The sequence below is a fragment of the Oxyura jamaicensis genome, chromosome Z, assembly GCF_011077185.1.
Source record: "Oxyura jamaicensis isolate SHBP4307 breed ruddy duck chromosome Z, BPBGC_Ojam_1.0, whole genome shotgun sequence".
Classification (NCBI taxonomy): domain Eukaryota; kingdom Metazoa; phylum Chordata; class Aves; order Anseriformes; family Anatidae; genus Oxyura; species Oxyura jamaicensis.
The window spans coordinates 17,751,935-17,772,041 of record NC_048926.1 but is presented as its reverse complement, the minus strand read 5'-3'; the positions used below and the strand labels follow the sequence as shown (position 1 = coordinate 17,772,041).

General features: G+C 37.1%; 1 protein-coding gene across 1 annotated transcript in view; it reads right to left on the bottom strand.

The window, feature by feature from the left end:
* Nucleotides 1-20,107, bottom strand: part of ITGA2 (integrin subunit alpha 2) — a 67,934-nt gene that overhangs the window by 14,335 nt on the left and 33,492 nt on the right. Inside the window, exons 8-23 of the mRNA XM_035310616.1 lie at nt 19,576-19,726; nt 18,961-19,126; nt 17,648-17,721; nt 16,026-16,164; nt 13,869-14,014; nt 13,021-13,164; nt 10,525-10,728; nt 9,542-9,678; nt 7,953-8,092; nt 6,631-6,782; nt 5,445-5,555; nt 5,037-5,119; nt 3,449-3,590; nt 1,754-1,846; nt 708-784; nt 528-611 (exon numbers count right to left, since the gene is read on the bottom strand). Of these exons, the coding sequence (XP_035166507.1) occupies nt 528-611; nt 708-784; nt 1,754-1,846; nt 3,449-3,590; nt 5,037-5,119; nt 5,445-5,555; nt 6,631-6,782; nt 7,953-8,092; nt 9,542-9,678; nt 10,525-10,728; nt 13,021-13,164; nt 13,869-14,014; nt 16,026-16,164; nt 17,648-17,721; nt 18,961-19,126; nt 19,576-19,726 (2,043 nt within the window). The remainder of the gene's footprint in view (nt 1-527; nt 612-707; nt 785-1,753; nt 1,847-3,448; nt 3,591-5,036; nt 5,120-5,444; nt 5,556-6,630; nt 6,783-7,952; nt 8,093-9,541; nt 9,679-10,524; nt 10,729-13,020; nt 13,165-13,868; nt 14,015-16,025; nt 16,165-17,647; nt 17,722-18,960; nt 19,127-19,575; nt 19,727-20,107) is intronic.

The following is a 20,107-nucleotide window of genomic DNA, read 5'->3' as shown; positions in this document are numbered from 1 at the left end:
TTTCAAGGGCTGAAGATGACAAGTTTCAAGGGCATGAAACTCTCACGCTCCTTAATTTTCTTTGCTGAGAGAGGTATGAATTTGAACTGGAACATTTTGTTCTGTTTGTTTGTTTTTGTTGTTATTTTGTTCAGTTTTATCTGTTTAACTTCAGATTTGATTCAATTTCAGTAACATTTGAGAACCAGAGGCTAATCCTGTTATAGCATATACTAATTTTATTATCAAAACCATGGGCAGTGTTTGAGTTTTATACATATTCCATCCATGTGAGCATCTGACCACCCATAACAGTTGTACAACAGTAAACATGGATCCCTAATTTCTTACTACATATTCTATAAGTTTTTACGTGTTAGATTATTGGAAGAACATGAAGTTCTGCTGTTGTTGACAATATAAAAATTTCTTATGAATTCCAAAATGAAAATAAGTTTCAGCATATTATCAGTGGCCGTTCAGGACTGTTACTATATTCTAATGCCTTTGAAGGAAATGACAGTGACTTTTTCCTTTATTCAACATACCTTGTGAAGTGAATTTCTGCATCATACCGCAAAGGAATTGATAAGCTGATCTGGTTGTCCTGTTCTTGCTCTTCATTACTTTCACTGTTTGTCAAAACACATTTAAGTCAGGTGTTACAATATTGTTTTGAACAAACATGGTATTAATACAAAAATTGCTTTCATAAAGTTATACTTTACCTCAAGGCATGAAAACTTAGAACTGCCATATTCTGAAGATTTTTCAGGTTAAAATCAAAACTAATATCAAAAGATACCTGTGGAAGAGACAAGGAACACCAAGAGCACTTAGCAATAGCAACAGAATTATTCCTATGTGCAAACATATAGAATTCTCCTCTGTAACTGAATTGTCCTATTTCTGTGTACTATTTCAGTAATCTCTAACACTACAGAATCTTTTTTCTCTCTCATGTACAAATTGACATCATTTTGTAAACATTAGCTATGTGCATTTTCAAATGATACATGACTAGCTGCGAGCTGCAACAAAAGGTGTTTGCATCGCTTCAGTCACATTTTTAAACACCAGCACTTACAGAAGTTTTTAACTTACATTTTAATTTGATTCATTGAAACAGGTTTGCTTTGATGAATGCCATTAAAAGTTCAGAATAAACAAGCTTTTTATTTTTATTTTTATTATTATTTCAATTTTTTGGTTTTGCAGAACGTCATATTTATATTACCTCTGGCAAGTTTCTTATTGCTCCAGCTGATTATGTTAGAGGCTGGAAGCCTATTTCTCTTTTGCACCAGGAGAATAAGAGATTAAGATCCATAAAAACAGGGATATCCTCAAATTTTATGGGATATATGAGAAAAAGTTTATACGATATACCCTAGGGCTGTGTGGGCCTCCCCTCTCATCTCAATCTGATGGAATTGTGCTGAGCTCCCGAGAGACTATGCACAATGCCTGACTGCTCTCAGTTCCCAGCCTTCACTCTGCAAGAGTTACAAAGATACTGAGGATCCATGGGCAGAAAGAAATGTGCTTTAGAACTTTTATTTATTTACTTTTTTTTTTTATTTTTTATTTCTCGTTTAATCTGGTAGGCTGGTCACAAGAGTTTAGCCCTTAGTTTGCTCCTTTTACTGCCTCTGAAGCCCAAGGGAAGTTAACAACTGCCATATCTAAAAATGCTTGCCACCAGTACATGCAGATATAGGGGAAAACAACAACAATGCTTTGGAGTATCACTCAAGGTTATTTAAATTTGTACCTGTTGTCCTGTTCGGAAAACTGGATAGCTTATTTGGCAAATGACTGTAGTTTGTGTTGTTCCTGTCTGACATGAGACTTCAGTCCCATCGCTCTGCAAAGGAAACAGAAAAGTCATCTTAATACCAGTTTTTGATAAAACAGGAAATTCACAACTTGCATCTTCAACAGGACCTGTGTTAGACTAAGGGGTAGCACAAGTCAGTGTTACAGCAATAATTCCTAAAGATGAGGTGGCTGGGGAAGAGAGGCAGGGCTGGGGGTGAGGCAGGAGGAAGGTGGAATAAGGACTGGTCTTGTGCCCTTTCTGTGGGTTCTAATGATCTTGTGAGAATTTGCTGCTCTTGGAAGAAGGAACATGGACCAGAGTACAGGCCACCTACTGCATTCTCTTATAATGCTTTTTACAGTCTTAATACATAAATTTTACAGTCATATTTGCATGACCTGAGAGACAGTTAACTACTCTCACTGTAGAATTTAGTGTGCAGAGGACAACTCCATCACAATTTTTGTAGCAAAGTCTACAATACATAAAAGTTTATTTATTTTTACTTTGCAGAAAATTTTGCATGTTATCATCTCACATCATAGGAAAGACAAACTCATAGACCATAGCCAGTTATCATAACATTGAAAATAATTAATTAAAATGCACTATTTTTTGTTAAACATGTCCCTACTAGACACACATTCATGACTTACACTCTGACAAAAAATAAAATAAAAATCCTCTGCTTTGAAACAGGCACATTTTAGGAGGCAAAATCTACACTTGCAGGCAGAAAGAATTCTAATCAAATGGACTTTTAAAGCAGAAAAAATCATAGCTCTGTTGTGGTCTTTTGACATGAGTGGCGCAAGTAATTTTGTTGGACATCTGGATAGGGAGGTAGAGGAGCAACCTCAGCACTTCATGGAGTACTTCTGCCAGTCCACTTTTCAGGAAAATGCAGCTCTTGAGCAGTGATGAATGCTTCTATCCCTCCTCTCCCTTCAGTATGGCTCTAGATTTCACCCCTAGTATTATCAGACACCTCTCCAGTAGCAGCCTGACAGCAGAAATCCACTGAAGTCTGGATTTCATCCTACATGAATTGTTTAGAAGTAACAATTCAGATTAAAGATTTACTGCACTATCTACAGTAGCCTGTAAAAATCCTTTATTTTCCTTTTCAAAGACACAATTCATTATAAGAAGAGTTTCTGGTATAGTAATCATTTCAATCTGATTAACTGTCTAGCTGAAATACATAGCTTTGGCAGTAATACTATTTCTAGATCTACAGCCTATGCTTTAAAGGTGCATCCATGCTGCATGCTTGATTTATCAGATGTGAATTCCCTGTGGCGCAGCAACTGCATTCAGGTATGTTGTTGGGAGTCAATCAACAGATGTGGGTGCCAAGGCCTAAAGTGAGGAAAATATGACTGAAATACTGAGGTGAGGTAAAAATCAACAGGTTGCCAACTTTTATGCTGAGTAGGCAGTGTCTGTCATTAACCTATATAAATTGATATGCTGAAGGGAATAATTCTGGTAGCCAAGAAAATGAACTGGGAGAGAGGTTTGCACACACATTCTCCTTTCCTGGGACAGGCACTAATAGAAAGTAAAAAATATATAAAATGTTTTCTTGAGTAGCTGGAAAAATCAGTGGCAATAGCAGAAAGAGTGAAGATGAATACCACATACCGGTAAAGACGAAGAAGCAAAAAACAAGTTGTCTGAAAATGTAGCCTGGATTCTGGTATTATATGCATTTTCTCTTTTATTTCTCAAGTTCACATTGAATGTTAGTCTTTTGTTTTTGCTGCTGACAATGAACTGCTGTTTGCTGTTGGAAAGTAAAGTTCAATATTGTAAACAGAGTTAACCAGAACAGCTGTGGATCATGAAAATGTATCGTACTGTGTTGCCTCTAGTCAACAAAGAATAACAAGCACAGCAAGACATTTCCTATGTTCTATACGCATAAACCTTCTGCTTTCTAAACCCTTTGACATGAGAAACTCTGTGATAGTGTTTATTAAAACCAAATAGAATTAATATCATCTTAAATTCTGGGACCTTGATTCTGTACAGTCATAGTCACTTTGCTGAATTTTCAAGGTTTCCACCCTGATGAGAATGTGGACAGAGAATGGGTGGCTGAGACATCTGGCAGCTCCAGGAGAAGACAGTCTTTCTGCATATTGTAAATATATGTGTGTAAATATATGGTTCTAGATTATGTGCTGCCCAAAGAGCTGATCTCTGCTATCCAGTAGCACAGCTTGATGCAGGATCCCCACTGCTCCTTGCAGGAGGGACTGAAACAGCCACAGCTGCTCCCCCAGCATGCTTCCTTTTCTGACAGCAGACAGACAGACCTGACCCTTCTGAATCCTCACTGTCTACTCATCCCTACCAAAAATCAGGTTTGTCTACACTGACAAGAATCCTACTTCTGTATCTGTTAATATATTGCTCCTCTTTTTCCTTGACTAGTTGTTTAGACAGAAATGCTATTTTTTTTTTTTTTCCTCCCCTCTGCTGTTTCTAAGTAGCATAGATAGAGGAAGAGCAACTGACATCGTCTACCTGGACTTGTGCAAAGCATTTGACACTGTCCCCCATGATATCCTTGTCTCTAAATTGGAGAGACATGGATTTGATGGAATGACCACACGGTGGGTAAGGAATTGGCTAGATGGTCATACCCAAAGTGTTGCGGTCAATGGCTCAATGTCCAAGTGGAGATCAGTGATGAGTAGTGTTCCTCAGGGGTCAGTACTAGGACCAGAGCTGTTTACCATCTTTGTTGGTGACATGGACAGTGGGATCGAGTGCACCTTCAGCAAGTTTGCCACTGACACCAAGCTGTGTAGTGCAGTCAACACACAGGAGGGAAGGGATGCCATCCAGAGGGACCTGGGTAGGCTTGAGAGGTGGGCCTGTGCAAACTTCATGGAGTTTAATGAGGCCAAATGCAAGCTCCTGCCTCTGGGTTGGAGCAATCCCAAGCACAAATACAGGCTGGATGGAGAATGGACTGAAAGCAGCCCTGAGGAGAAGGACCTAGTTGATCTTTAAGGTCCCTTCCAACCCAAACCATTCTGTGACTCTATAACGATTCTATGATTCTAAGTAGATGTTGAACTAGAAAGATATTCTGAAGAAATTCATCCAGAGCCTATAGAAAAAACAGCCTATGAAGACTAAGAAAACACCTGATGTGGAAACATCATGATGTGGAAACACATGATGTGGAAACCACCAATTCCACTTATTCAGCTTTTACCTGTGATCTCCCTTCTGCTGGACTTTCAGAACAAGATCACAGATACAAAGTTCATCTTCACCACAGTCTTTAATAAAAGGAATCTACAAAACAAATAATAATAATAATAATAAAAATAATCCTGAATGACAGTGCTCTACTTTAAAATTATCTAGTCACAGCAGTCTTAAACATCTTTGAGGGGAAGCATTTGTTATTTTGCTGATGAGAAAGTCCCTTCAAATAGCGTTAAGAGCCCGTGCAGTTCCAAGGTATAAAAGTACTGGTGCCTGCTTTCAGTCCAGTGACTTAACTAGAACACCAGTTTTTATTCGTATGTAGCATTTTGGTATGTGCATGTTTGAGGGAGCACACATTGTGCACAAAAGTATAACCATGTCTTTTCCAATAGTAAGGCTGTATACTTACACTGTAGGACACAGATGTTGGAGAATATATATCGAGGACAGGGCTGGAGCCAGGATTTGTAAGGCCAATGTCAACACGCAAACTAAGGGAATTCACTGCATCAGAAGGTTCCTGTAAAACATATGTTCATATGATAGCTGTCGCACAGCAAACAGTGTAAAACTGGTAACTCTGCTGTAAATTGATAACGTGTAGTAATACTTGCTCTAGAAAGGAAGTAACAACATAGTCTTTTAAACATTCCTGGAGACTCTATTCATCACACTCACTTCTAGGGCTAAGAAACACACAGACTGTGTATCTGTGGAAGCTGGTTCTCAAAAGCCACCAGCAGGTGATTTTTCTTCTCACCTGGCTGCAGAAATCAAATTCCTATTCCACTCTGCTTTGCTGTCACAGAGAGCAACTGGGCTTGGGCAGTACTAAAACACAATACCTCTTGTGTCTCTTCTGCTTCTTGGCTCTGGGTAAGTACTCTTCTAGCTCATGGCTCTACAATGACACTAGATGTGACCAACAAATCAAAAATATTTGTCCCCACAGTATTTGGGTATGCAATGAATAAAAGAAGGAAGTATCAGAAAGAGGGATGTGAAAATGTTCCTATTTATTAATCATCTCTGACCTTGGTGGTTTGCAAATATTGCAAAGCAAAGCATGTATTAGTCCTTTCTCTTTTTAACTACCTGACCTACCACAATGCAAAGGGCTTACTGCAAGTCTCAGTACTGCTGCATTTGGTCTTTGGTACTAGGAAATGGTTGATGTTTTTTATTTTTATTTTTCCCAAACACAGCCTGTATATATTTAGGGCTAACATGGATGAGAAGCCCACCTGAAAAGTTGTTAATCTGAGATAAAACATTTGATATATATTATGGAAGATCCTTTATGGAAGAATCTACTGAAAGGGAAATTAAAATCTATTAAAGCTATGGACTATGAGCTCTGTATTACATCAGACCTGAAGTACATAATTAACAATGGCCTCTACTGTCCTCAACAGCTGTGCTAAATAAGTCAGTTGTTATTAGTTTCTTTGAAATTAGCTTCTTGTTCTGTATTTTCCAGTAGTGGGGAATCTGAGAAACTTAAATCATGAATTAAATTCATCTTACAGACATACATTTCATTAACATCTTCCTCTGATCATTTTTGTCATGAGGCTCCTTGCAGTTGCACTTACCTGTACGTTGAAGATGTCATGAACACAATTCTCTTCATGACGTACCACAAGATCCCTCTGCATGTACCTTTCATTATTTTCTTTGAACAATCCCCTGGAAGTCACTCTAGAGGACTGGAGATCTGCATCCAGTGTTGCATTATACTTTATAGCTACAAAAAGAATAATAGTACTTTTTTTTTTTTCTTTTTTCTTTTTTCCTCAGCCTTACTGCTTATGATCTCACTACTATGTCCAGCATTACATAATGATCAGACTTTCCAAACCAATATAAATATTTTATTTTTTTCATGGTTTGCTAAACACACAGCATTCACAAAATGATAATTTTTCCCTTGTGTTTTCCAAGTCAGTCTAATAGGTTTAAATCCTGAAGGAAGTTCTCACCCACAGAGAGCACATTAAATGGCAATTATTTTGGTCTCCACTGACTGAGGTGTCTCAGATGTCTGAGCCCACAGCTCAGGCAAGGAGCCAGCCAGCAGTGCCAGGATTACAGCAGGTGAAGAAGCCTTGTAACCATATCCTTCAGTTCTGAGGAGGCTATAAAGAAAACCTGCATCTTCTCTTCAACCACATCATAATTTGTCTTCTCTTCATATGATGACTAATACACTGTGGAAGTTCACCTTTATTTTATTACTAAAAATCAGAAGTTCCTAAAGGCACTGTATGTAGCACTGAAGCAGTTCAGCTGGTGTTATCCACAACACAAATGTTTAACTAAATAGCTTCATGAGGCATCAGTGTTGGTCTCAGAAATATTTGGTGCTCTACTGTTCTCTGAAAAGAGGTTCTCCCCATGGATATCTATCTGCATTGAACTTATGGAAATTAACTTTGCACTGAAGAAGTTTTGTGCTGAATTATTTTTGTGCTTGCCAGAGAGAAGCAAAGTCTGCAGTCTGCTGTTGAAACCATCAGCTCACAAAGACTCTGTCCCCAAAAGGAACATTCTCCAGAGATACCTAGTTACCCTTCCTAAAGTGTCTTGCCATATCTGAGTGATACCAGATGAAGAAAAATGATAGAATTAGTGAGCAAAAGATATACATATATATATATATATATTATATAAATAAAAGCTTCTCAGTAATGATATTTCCTGGGTTTTGGTGGACAGCTCTTCCTTATATTAAGTCTTCATTTATCAAAGGTTATGGAGGCAGTGATGACAGTAGGTCTTAAAAACACTTTCTTAAGCACTTAAATTTTATAGTGATTTCACCTTCCTTGACATTTAATGTAATATTTCCACTACTCATTTGAATAATGGACTTCTGAAGAAATTAATATAAAACAAGCCATTGAAACACTCTTACCCACTTGGTTATTTCTGTTAGCAGGTCTAAATGTAGCCTGAAAACATATTTTGACAGTTATTTCTGTGTTCTTGTTCAGCAGACTGATTTTCTCAGGTTTAAATGAGGCAATTATAGACACATTTGCAATGCTTTGTGACCTGAAAAATATTTTTAAAAGGTTACATGTGATTTTCAAGAGCATTGGGTAGCTTAGAAGCTGTTTTCTGCATGTAAATGTAACATTGATCTTTTGGGTTCTGAAGGTAAACACATTTTATGGCACTGGTAAAATTATTTTTCTTTGCATGTAACTGAGTTTATTGATACGGTAGCTTTCAGTAATTAAAATAAGGAATTTATCACATCATATTAATGGATAATCAATGTCTTTACCCTAATGCCCTAAGTATTCCCTTAAGATAACAGAATGAAGACCATGTCCTTTTTTCCCAACAAGTAGCCTTCTTCTGCTCCTGTAGAGAAGCCATTCAGCTCCTCTAGGAAGGCAAAGAAGGGTAATTCTTCATTTTAATTGTATTCTTATTTGTCAGAAAAACAACTTTCATGAAATTAATCAAGATTTTGAAGAATAGTTTCAAAGGAACCCTACGTGTAAAAACAAACACTTTAATCAAAAGTGAAACTCGTTAATCAGACCAAATGTTGGAGTGAAGAAAAAATGAGCATCTTCATTAATCAAATTGAAATAAATGCTGATAATCCAAGGAGCATAATTTTCTTTAATGCAATCTTTATCAGCACCAGCAGGAGTTCTGTCATGTGTCAAGGGTCCAAACTGACCATTCCTTTTGTATAATCTTGTTTTATTATGAAATAAGTAGCAATACAGTGATTTTTTCTTGTTACAACAAGGAGCCTCAGGCTAGAAGATGTGTGATAGACTGGAGAACAAGTTACATTTTAACTTAGCTCCTCATGGAAACAGTGGTTCTTAGGGATCCACAAGATTTGGGTTCTGTGAAGCCTTTCTTTATTTTGTAAAAGCACTCTGACTGCACTGGTAAAGTCCACATGCCAGAAAAGATGGTTTTCTTGCCAGAAGTAGATGCCAACTCTGTTTCACTGCTCTCTATCCTCATCCTGCAGGTCTACTGTTTCCTGCATACTGTAGCCTGCCAGCTAGTAAAGGTCACACAGGTTGTGTGGGAAGAGGTTTTGTCTATCTCAGTAGACTCAGCTATCAAACATACACTGCAGCTATTGAAGTATGACCTGCTGTTTCAAATACTGCCCAGCAAGCCCCACTCCCATTTACCAGCCTTTTCCTCTGGACCACATGCCCTCACATATTTCCCAGCCTTTCCCGGCCCTCCCCATCCCTTCCTGCGTCCCTCTCAGCAGCCCCTGCCACCTGGCTTCCCCAATGCAGCCTTGTTCTGCCCCCTAGATTTGCTTGTCATGTCTGTTAGACAAGTTCAATTCCATTTTTCCGCTCTGTAATAGTAGTGACAAGGCATTAAGCATGTTAGTGCAGAACACGTGGAATAAAAGAGCTTTTTGTTCTGTTTGTTTTGCTGTTTAATTAACTAAATGCTTGACTGGCTTCTGAAACATTAAGTGCAGTTTTTCTAAAAGAGTTTACTAACCAAAGCAGAAGCACTTTTCCATCAGCACCAACTGATACATCAGTAATGTCATCGTCATTTAAGTCTCTATGGCCATCTACTGATCTTCCAAAGAATTGGAGCTGTTTTCCAAAAGCAGGATCCGATCCTAAAATTTTCTGGGAAAGAGAGTTTGGTTACTAATTTGCCACAAGAGCATTTAAGTCTGTAGATACCAGCCCAAGCAATAGATTTTTGCAGATATTCTCTGAATACATAATGTATTGTTTAAACAAAAAACTTGTGTGGATGTTTTCTCAAATGCTTTTAAGCACTTTTTCCTCCCCTGTTGGAGCAGGCAATGGACTAGATTTTTCTGTCTTGGTAGTAAATCAACTAACTGACTGCTTTATGCCAGCCAGTACTTACTGGAAAAGTTTTCCATCTTGCATTGAGCAACTCAAAGAATAGGAATCCTAACAGGACTTCTGACAAATACTTTCTGTGACCAGAAAGTCAGCATGGACAGTGACATTAAAATTATTACCATTACATTAATATATGAGATATGCAAAGACCCTTGAAATACTTTTCCGTAAATACCACTTTTTTTTTTTTTTTTTTTTTTTTTTAGTTTACAGAGCTGGAATTTATCAAATCTTCATTGTTGTACTTCAGCTTTGAACAATGATGTGTCAAAAAAGGTATAGGAAATTAGCCAACTTCACACACAGACACCAAAATTATGAGAGGCTCAGACAGAGCACCTTGCAAGGCCTTTTTCTCTGCACACTTCAGCTGAAAGCACCACAACAATATAATCCAGGATGTGATGACAGCTCAATTGAAGGGGGGGAGTTGGGGAGGGGAGGGTGGAGAGGGCACAAAACTTGGAATAAACCACAAAAATAACAACACTACTTTAAGATGATGAAGTAGTAGCCAAGAAAAGGATAGAAAATCCTTCAGTTTTCCGCTAACAGATCTGAAGGCACTAAGTACAACATTATACAACACTTATTTACCTGAGAATATTTGGTATGTATACTCTTTTGAAACCCGTTGTAAATATAAATTGCTCCAGAGTTTTGGTTTTCCAGTGGTGCACCTATTACAACATCATTAAAGCCATCTAAATCAATGTCTGCAAGTGCTGTGATTGCTGATCCAAAGCGAGCATTTTCTGACCCTTGTGGACCTTCTAAGAGTTCCTGTTGATCCAAAATTCCCTTTAAAAAGGGAAAAAGAAGAAAAAGCAAAAACATAACTATCATTGCACTAGATTAGATATAGGAGCAGTATCTATGTGCATTGTTTCTTTTGTTGTTTTGTTTGTTGGTGTTTTTTTGTTGTTGTTTTGTTTTTTTTTTCTCTCACAGTACATTCCCCTCGGACTGCTCAACCCTGAATTCCTTCCCCATTGTATTGCCCATTCAGTTTGCATTATGTCTCAGAGTCTTGGCAAGCATTACACAGCAAAATTAAAGCATGCTATGCAGAGCACTAAGAGCAAATATAACCATATGTATGAAGCTTAAATGCTCTCACTGTCCTCATCTGACTGTTCTAAAGTTTCACAATACATTGAAAAATACAGTTTCCAGTTTTGGATTACCAGTTTTTATGCAGAGGGAATGGAAATTATGTAACTGGACATAATTCTTTGAAACAGAAATGGAATTTCCTAACTAAACTAATGCAAAAAGCATGTGTTCAAATGGTAAACTCCTGACCTCTCCAGTGCCAACGAGGAAAGAAAGCTTGGAGATCTTTAGAGTTAAATAATCACATTTACTTAAATAATCACATTAAGTTAAATTCAACTCCTTGGCAAGTATGACTCTCATCTTTAACCTCAGTTATCACACTGTGCTTAAAATTTAAAAAATACCAGCCAAGTTATTTTTTAAAAAATTAGTAGAAAAGTATAATTTACGCAACATAGACACATAGTTACACAAGTCCAGGTTCTTTCTTTATTTTATTATTTCAAATCATTCCCTCATTATACAGAGCTTTTATACAAATTTAAACCCAAAATTTGCCAAATTATTGTCACAGAGTTGTTATTCAATGTATTCATTTTTGAAATGTAAAATATTCCTTTTCTTCTGTATTTTGTGTCTACAGTCGCAATAGCACAGTTCCACAGTCACAGTGACTTATGTCAGCTGCCAACAGTGCTACTTCCAGCAGTTTGTCTATCGTGTAATTGCCCTAGGGTACACTTTCATGTTGCTCCAGGATGATCTATCTGACTGTGAGTTGCTCTAAAGAGGATGGTACTTCATCTCTGTTTATTTGACTGCAATTTACCTAGGAAAATGCAATTTTCTCTAATATGTAGCATCAAACAGAAAAAAATTCTTTGCATATTCAGACATCCACAATTGTTTGTGAGACTGCCTATATTAACCATCCTGAAGACTATGGTACTTTTGAACATTCTGAAAAAAACTACCACAGGTCTGAATAAAAAACAGTCAGGCAGGCATCAAGTAAATAACATGGCTTTGCTGACAAAGGAGACAACATGAGGAATAGTGACCACTCAATGTGAATGTTCATGAAAAAACACATTGGCATGAAAGCATTTATAAAATGGTTTTGAGAGTAGTATTAGGAGTTAACTGACTTCCTAAAATCAAATGGCAAAAAATTGGTTAGCAAAAGCCTTGAGCTAAACATTCAAGAGAAATGGTCAGCTTTGTGTTATATTCATTCCTGGAAGTGTTCAAAGCCAGGCTGGATGGGGCTCTGGGCAACCTGATCCAGTGGCTGGCATCCCTGTCCATGGCATTGGGTTGGAAGTAGATGGTCTTTAAGGTCCCTTCCAACCCAAACCATTCTATGATTCATGTACTGTACCTAGCACAATGTCTAAAACCAGGGCCAGGGAGCAACCTATAACAGCCAGCCCCTAATCACTAATACTGCTTAGCTATTGGCTTGCCTTGTGGCTCTTTTTCAGGCTGGTCCTACTGGCTTATTACCAGTTTACATCCACAAGTGGTTCTAGTGAAAGATTGCAGCTGCTTCTAAAAAGCAGGACAGGCAAAACTGCACCAGGAAGGACTCATTCTGCAGTCCTCTGAAGAGGCAGTCTGCATCACCTAACTCTGCCCTTACATAACACCCCAGACAAAGCACACACAATTTCTCATTATAAAAACACTGCTGTCAGTATTTCAAACACTTTGAAAAAGACACACAAAATAGTGACTTAAGGGCCCAAAATATGGTGACAAGGGATTTTTAGTGTAGCTTTGGCCAGCATGTTTTGCAAGATAGTGCTAAGAAATCCCAGATTGTGTGAGTCTGAAACAGTTGGATTTGGGTACAGGGATCACTATTCTGAAACAGAACAGACATTGTCAATAAGTACTACAGCCTTGGTAAAACTAATTCAGGGAATTGTTAATTCAGAGAACAACGGTAAATCCTTCAGATGAAAATGAAAGTGCCAGCACTTATTATGGATGGGTATGCAGGAAGCCAATTTGCTATAATGCTGTTCTTACCTTTGTGATGGAAAACATGTATACTCTCCCTTCCTCTTTCTTAAGGTCATTCATAAACATTGGTGCACCTACAAGTAGTACATCTGTCACAGAATCCTTGTTAACATCCACTGAACACACCACACTGCCAAAGTAGGAACCAATCTGAAATCAATAATAAGAAAATTGTGTTTGTACATGCATTTTACAAGGCATAACATTTTAGCATCTGAACCAGAAAACTCTTATACTTGAAATAGTCCAGCACTAATGAAACCACCTATTGGGATTAAATTGCTGTATAACATACTCTAACGTCTGAAGAATCATATCCTTACTACGTGTCCACTGTTTCTGCCCAGTAGCTGCTGCTATAGCTTTAACACTCAACAATATGAACAAAAACAGAGAACAAGCTAAGGAAGGTATGCTTTTCATATTAAACTGCACAGGTAAAACTACCCAATCCTTTTCTTACAATACAAAGCAAAGCAAAGCAAAAGGCTTTTCGTCCTTTCCCAAATAGTGAAAAAGAGAATGAACTTCCAAATCTCTCTTTTGATGTCATCTACTTCACAGCTTCTCAGGAAGAGTGGAGCTCATTGAGTCTCTCCTACTTAGAAGCATTGACAGAATGATATGTTAACAGGTTTTGTATATTATCTTTTACCACTAGTTGAATGACTTCCTGAAATGCTGTTGAAGAATTAATCACATTGAAACAGTCTAATGGCAGAGACAAATGCAAGCAGGATTCTAAATGCATTGCAAGAAAGAGGGATTTTCAAAACAAACACATTGCAATCTACTGCTGTGTTGATAAAAACAGATGCCTTCAAAATCTGCATTCATGACCAAAATATACTTGCCTGTTCACCTCTCTGGGACTGCACAATTGCGATATTACCATGTCTGTCAACATCATAAACCACTACTCTGCCAGTATAGTTGGATCTGGGTGCACCAGCAACAAAATAGACAGAGCTCTGAGTTGAGAGAACAGCAACAGAATAACCTGGGGGAAAAAGCCAACATTTAGTATGTGTGAGAGACCATTAACTACAATTTGTCAGCACATAAAGGCATAGAGGATGAATCAACCTGGTGCATTAGTGACAGAGAATGGTACTTCCAGATAGGAAGCTAAGCTGTCACATGTGCATCAAACTTGCAGTAGTCTTCTAGAGAGAGCAATGACACACAGATCAAGTTGAAGCATTTTTGCAGAATAGCATGGACAACAGCCTGGCCTATTCAGTAAAACACAGACCACAAGAATATAATGCTTATGCAGGACATAGAGTGTAAAGAGGATCCCAGGAATGAAGAAATAAAGAGAAACTCAAGAACAGCTTTTGAGCCAGCCTTCAAACCAGAGCTTCAAACACCTAGCTTCTGCAGAATTGTTAATGCATTTTCTCACACCTCGCAAAACCACAGCCCTGTGCTTTGGCTGAACACAACAAACCATAGTAACAGCTTGTCACCTGAAGGGCTTAGGTTGATTGAACTTCTTTTAACATTTTAATCCTAGTTCCCATTATTCTAACATTATTTGCTTTCAGGAAACATCTTTTAATACCTGCTAATACATTATACATGTATTTGCACTGTAAAGCTAGTATTACTACATATTTTACCTATCTGTGATTTAATTACACCAGGTTTATTTCAAGACAAGAAAACAAAATCATCCTTTCTAAAGTCTTTACTTAAACTGAGTAACAAAATCCCTGTGATTGGGCAGAACATGCAGGTCTTTAGCAAGCTACAGTCCAAAGCAAGGAGTGCAGTCCAAAAGGATTATGTCTTGATCTTAACACATATTGGTGTAATACAGATTTGTGTGTGGTCTTTATGTATTACCAGGGATAGAACATCAATGGAGACTAAAATTTCAAAACAAGATATTATTCCGTATGTTAAGGCCACATTATTAATTAATACAGCATATAGCCATTGGAAGTGAGAGGGTGCAGTGCAGAATGGGGTCCAAACTAGCAAGCTGCGCTGTGCTAGCAACCCTTTATCTTGAGCTAAAGTCTCCACTGCTATGGAGGGCTCTTATTGGGAACAGAAAGAGGAAAAGATAAATGAGGAGACAGCAACAGTGCAGTAAGAAAAGGCACCGGCATTGTTGGCTCCAAAAATATTAAAGACAATACTCTAGGAACTGCCTAGTGGGGAAGTGTTGAACAGAAATGACGTGACCTTTTAAGAATTACTCTAGAAAAAGGAAAAACAGAAAATCTGAAGAGATCAGGTATGCAAAAGAGCTATTGCTCTTTAAGGTAGGTTTAGTGATTCATTGTGTTGGATACATGTACTTCTAACCTGTAGGGAAAAGAGTACACATCAATGTTAAAAATAGCACCTCTTTTAGTAACTTCATCCATAAGAAAACCATAGTTGATAAATGCGGTTGCATTGCTCAGGAATAAATAGCCAGAGCAGGCATATTGTAGGTTTGCAGAAAATATTTCAATGAATTGAGAAGACAAACTTCCTGGCTTTACTGGGTTATAAAACCATGCATCAGAAAATAGATGTGGATTATATATAAGACCTCTGTTAAAGTGCAGCAATGTGCCAAAAACTATAAACTGTACTGGAAAAGGCCAAGAAAAGAGTGAGCAGAGATGAAACTACAGTGAGTTGATCAATGTCTCATCCACATGCAACTCAGGAATTGCAAACAAATATTAAACTAGAAGGTACCCAATATCATTATACAGTAATATACACTAAGTGTCTTTTTCAAATCCCATGTTTTTTCTTTACTGTTTTTTTTTTTGTGAGAGAACCTGATTTTTTTTCAGCTTACTACATTGATGTGAATAGAATTTTAAAAGCACAATAAAGGCTTCACTCAATGTTCTCTTGTCCAGTAAATGAAATATTTTTGGATGCAAAATTCTCTTCATCTCAAATCAGTTCTTACCAGAAACTAGAGGAGAATTTTCCAATTTATTTAATATCTTAGCAAAGGTTTGACACGTTTACAGCTCTGCATTTCAGCCTCTTACCTAGATATGAACTATGATTTCTGTCCTGCAGAATTTTCTCAAACACATTGCTTGGAAAGGTGGTCACTCTGTTTGAAGACTCCTGAACCACTGTTCCACTCCAGTCATAAGCCCCAACAGCACCCAGCAGCAGAACATCCTTTCAAAAATAAAAATCAACATTTTAGAACTCCCTATTTCAGCAGAAGTGTGAGTAAAGTTGAAGTTACATAATTACATAAATTACATAAAACATCACTGTATTTAAGGTAGTTATGTACAGTCTAATGACTGCAAGCAGTTGGTGGGAGTTGCTTACAGTTTTGACTTATATGCTGGACTTTACCACCTTATTAAGAGGGATTACCACTCTTCTATAGCAAGAGAATAACAGTCAGCTTTAGCTTCCATGGCACTAAAACTCAAAGTAAGCTTGTTTAAAGCCTGATAATTTCCTAAGCCTGTCTTCCCTAGTGTTGGGATTTGAATCTATGCTTTTATGTATTCATGATCCCCCAAAGACAAAATGATAATCCCTCAAACAAAATGGTGAGAAAAAGCTAAAATCCACTTTTTTGCCATTACAAGTGCAAATGATGGCATAAAAAAGCTATTGGAAAAAGTCAGAAATTTCATCCTATAGGTGTGTTATAAGGAGACGTCCCGGAGATCACAGTTAAATCTAAAATCCAGATTAATATGCTTACATATAAATACTTAAACCTGTACAAAGAAAACAAATGTCATTTAGATTATTCACATTATTAACGTTCATTACTGAACCCAGATAAGGATGTAGAAAATTGTAACAAAAGTAGTATGTATAATTTTCCTGAAGAAACACTTAGAAACACTTGATTTTTTTTTTTTTTTTTTTTTTTGGGGGGGGGGGTGGTGGTGATGGCAATGTTATTTCCTAGCATCAGATGCTCAGTAAGTTAAATTATCAATTTGTGCAAACATGTGGGACTTTAAATAAAGTACTGTATTACCTTTAAAGGCTAAAAGAAAGAGGAAAACTTCCTATATTTTCAGTTGAAAAATGAAATGCACTTGGATTTTACAGTGAGATTTGGTCAAGATAATCTTAAAATTGATTATCATGAAATATATGCCTGATTTATTATAAATATTTCTAAGGGAAATACAATTTAAGCAAATCTCATTAACTTTATAAATATTAGATCAATTATTTTCAGACGATTTATATAAATCTTGTCCAGAAATATACCAGCATTACAGTATTGTTTCAATTCTTCCAAGTTATTCAACAGAAAAATGATAATTTGGAAAGAACAAATTCTTCATGCTAGGTGAACTCAGAACTTTCTAAAACACTGGATTAACTCATTTCAAAATCATTACAATGAAATGGTACATATGAATACATTATACATATTATTATACATATTATTATACATATTATTATACAACTTCACAGATGAATATATATTTTCTCTGTTTAGGAAAATACACCAACTGTTAGAAGTCACTTTTGTGTTATTCTGGTGAAAACAAAGAGGATAATTTGACATTCTTCTGCTTATAAAAATATATTATTTTTTTTTCTGTCCTACATTGCTGCATGTCTATGCGTTCATGTCTATGCAATTATATCTAATTATATAATTAAATTCACATACCTTTTTTTTTGAGTAATATGCACTGAAGCCCACCTGTGACATTTCCATTTGGAATGTATCACCTTGATCTGTACCTGGTAAAATAAATATTTTCATATGGTTGACCCTACAGAAACACACAGGAGATCCAATTCCACTGCCCATAAGTGTAGCTATACAAAGACTCTATAAATTTGTCATTTTCACTAAATTCTGCTAAAAACATTTCCAACTTTTACAAACAGTGGAAATCTAAGAGCTAATAACTTCATATATTTCAAGGATGTAATGGCAAGCTGTTAACATGGCTTCATGGAGCCACATTACAAGCCTACTCCAAAAGAGGCAGATGATAAAGATGGCTTGGATCAGTCTGCACATTGCTGTCAATGTCACTAATCTGCTTTTATGTTCTCTAGGAACCACTAATAGTACAGAAAATTAACAGTTTTAGTAACTGTATATTCATGACTTCCAAATAAGTGTTTATCATCTCTTGCAATTGTCTTGAAACTACAGTGACATGATGGAATATTTCTTAAGGTAGATGGATGGTACTTCAGGAACAGGAAATCAACAAGAGTACTCAGCAAAACCCAAGGAGAAGCTCAACTGACCCATCTGATTAGCAGCATGGACCTGGTAAAGAATAGAAGAAGGTGACAGAGAGATGGAAGATTTTATCCTGAATACAGTGAGGCTGCAGCCATAAAATGCTCCCTAGGCTGAGGTCAAGTCATAAATTTTAAATTTGACTTAAAAAAAATGGCTTTCAGGACGATGAAGTGCCACTGAGTGACCTGTAGAGCAGGACATGGATGATCCTAGGAACAGAGCCTGGCAGATACCATTCAGATTGTTTACAAAATAGAAAAGGTACAGCAATGCAATAACCCAAAATTTTGATTTGCTTTTTATCTTTACACTTGCTTAGAGTTAACAGAGAAATGCAGTTGACTGACAAACAAAAAGATACCTTTATTTGTCCATTGGTAATAGCTGCAAACACATTTGGATGTGTATGAAAACAACTCTCAGTTGTTTTCTGAAACCCAGGACTAGACTGAAACTCAGCAACTGGCAAACTGTTCCCACTAATCCGCAGAAACTTGAATTTCAGGCTCATTAGAGCTAGGGGAAAGCTTGTGCAAAACAGAACCCTCCGGGGGAGCAGCATGCAGCCTGCAGCTCCAGCTGCCCCTCATTTGTGCAGTATTGCACTAAGGTGAAGCCAAATAAAATTCTCACTTCTCTGCTGGGAGAATCTGATCTTTTTATTTATTTTTTTTTATTTTTTATTTTATTTTTTTTTTAAGAGACATTGATTATTTTACCTTCTATGCTAAAAATGCGCTCTCCAAGTGTTCCTGCTTCTTCCAGTAGTGCAGCCTCAGACGATACATTAAAGAAATACTTATCTGTTGGATGGCTAGCAATTCCTTTGATTTCTTTAATTAAGTTTTTAGTATCAAGTTCATGTCTGATTAAGTATCCCAAAACCTTGTGGGGAGTAAAATGGACAAAATAAGAAAAGCAAAGGAAACCACAGTGTTCCTCCATTTCCTTCTGTATTACTTAAGTATTCCACATATAATATATTCCACACATACAACAAAAATAAAATTAATTTCATTCATATTAATGAATTGCTAATCAGACTATATTCCTATCCAGTGGCCCATTCAAACAGGAAAAATATATAAACCAAAGCAAAAGAGAAAACAACTGAAGTTTCTCAGATAAAATCAGCTTTTCTTTTTCTGCCAATTAAAGAGGACCTATATCTGACTAGTTCATAAAGATGAATTTCACCTAGTTTCAGTCTCAGCGGTGCATGCATTATATACAGTTTACATACAGTTTACACATAGAATATGCACCTTCATATATAAACAATGAAATTATCTTTCTAAAACTGCCATAGTATACATAATTATAGGATTACTTACAGCAATGCCAAATCTGGTTATATTGTCTTCATTACATTTACCTATCACAGTTTTCAAATTGGAGCCATCATGTGATTCACCATCCGTCACAACAACCATTACTTTCGTAGCTGTAGGGCGTCCTCCTGATTCAGGTGAGAAGGCATACTGTCTGTTATAAAATATTGGATTTAGCAGATGTAATTTATAATGTATGGAATTCTGTATACATGCTTTAATGAACACTTCTATCGCTAACTTAGAACGAGGTGCATCTGTAATGCAATTAGAAGTTTGTACTGGGTCTGGCTGGGATGTTAACTTTCCCTGCAGCAGCCCATACAGTGCTGCGCTCTGCACTTGTAGCTAGAACAGCAGTGGTATCACACCAGTGTTGTGTCTGCTGCTGAGAAGTGCTGGCACAGCATCAGGACTCTCTCTGACCCTCCTAGGGGGTGGGCAAAAAGTGAGAAAGAAACATCAGCAGGGCAGCTGACCTAAACCACCCAAAGGGATATTCCATACCATATGATGTCACACTCAGCAATAAAAG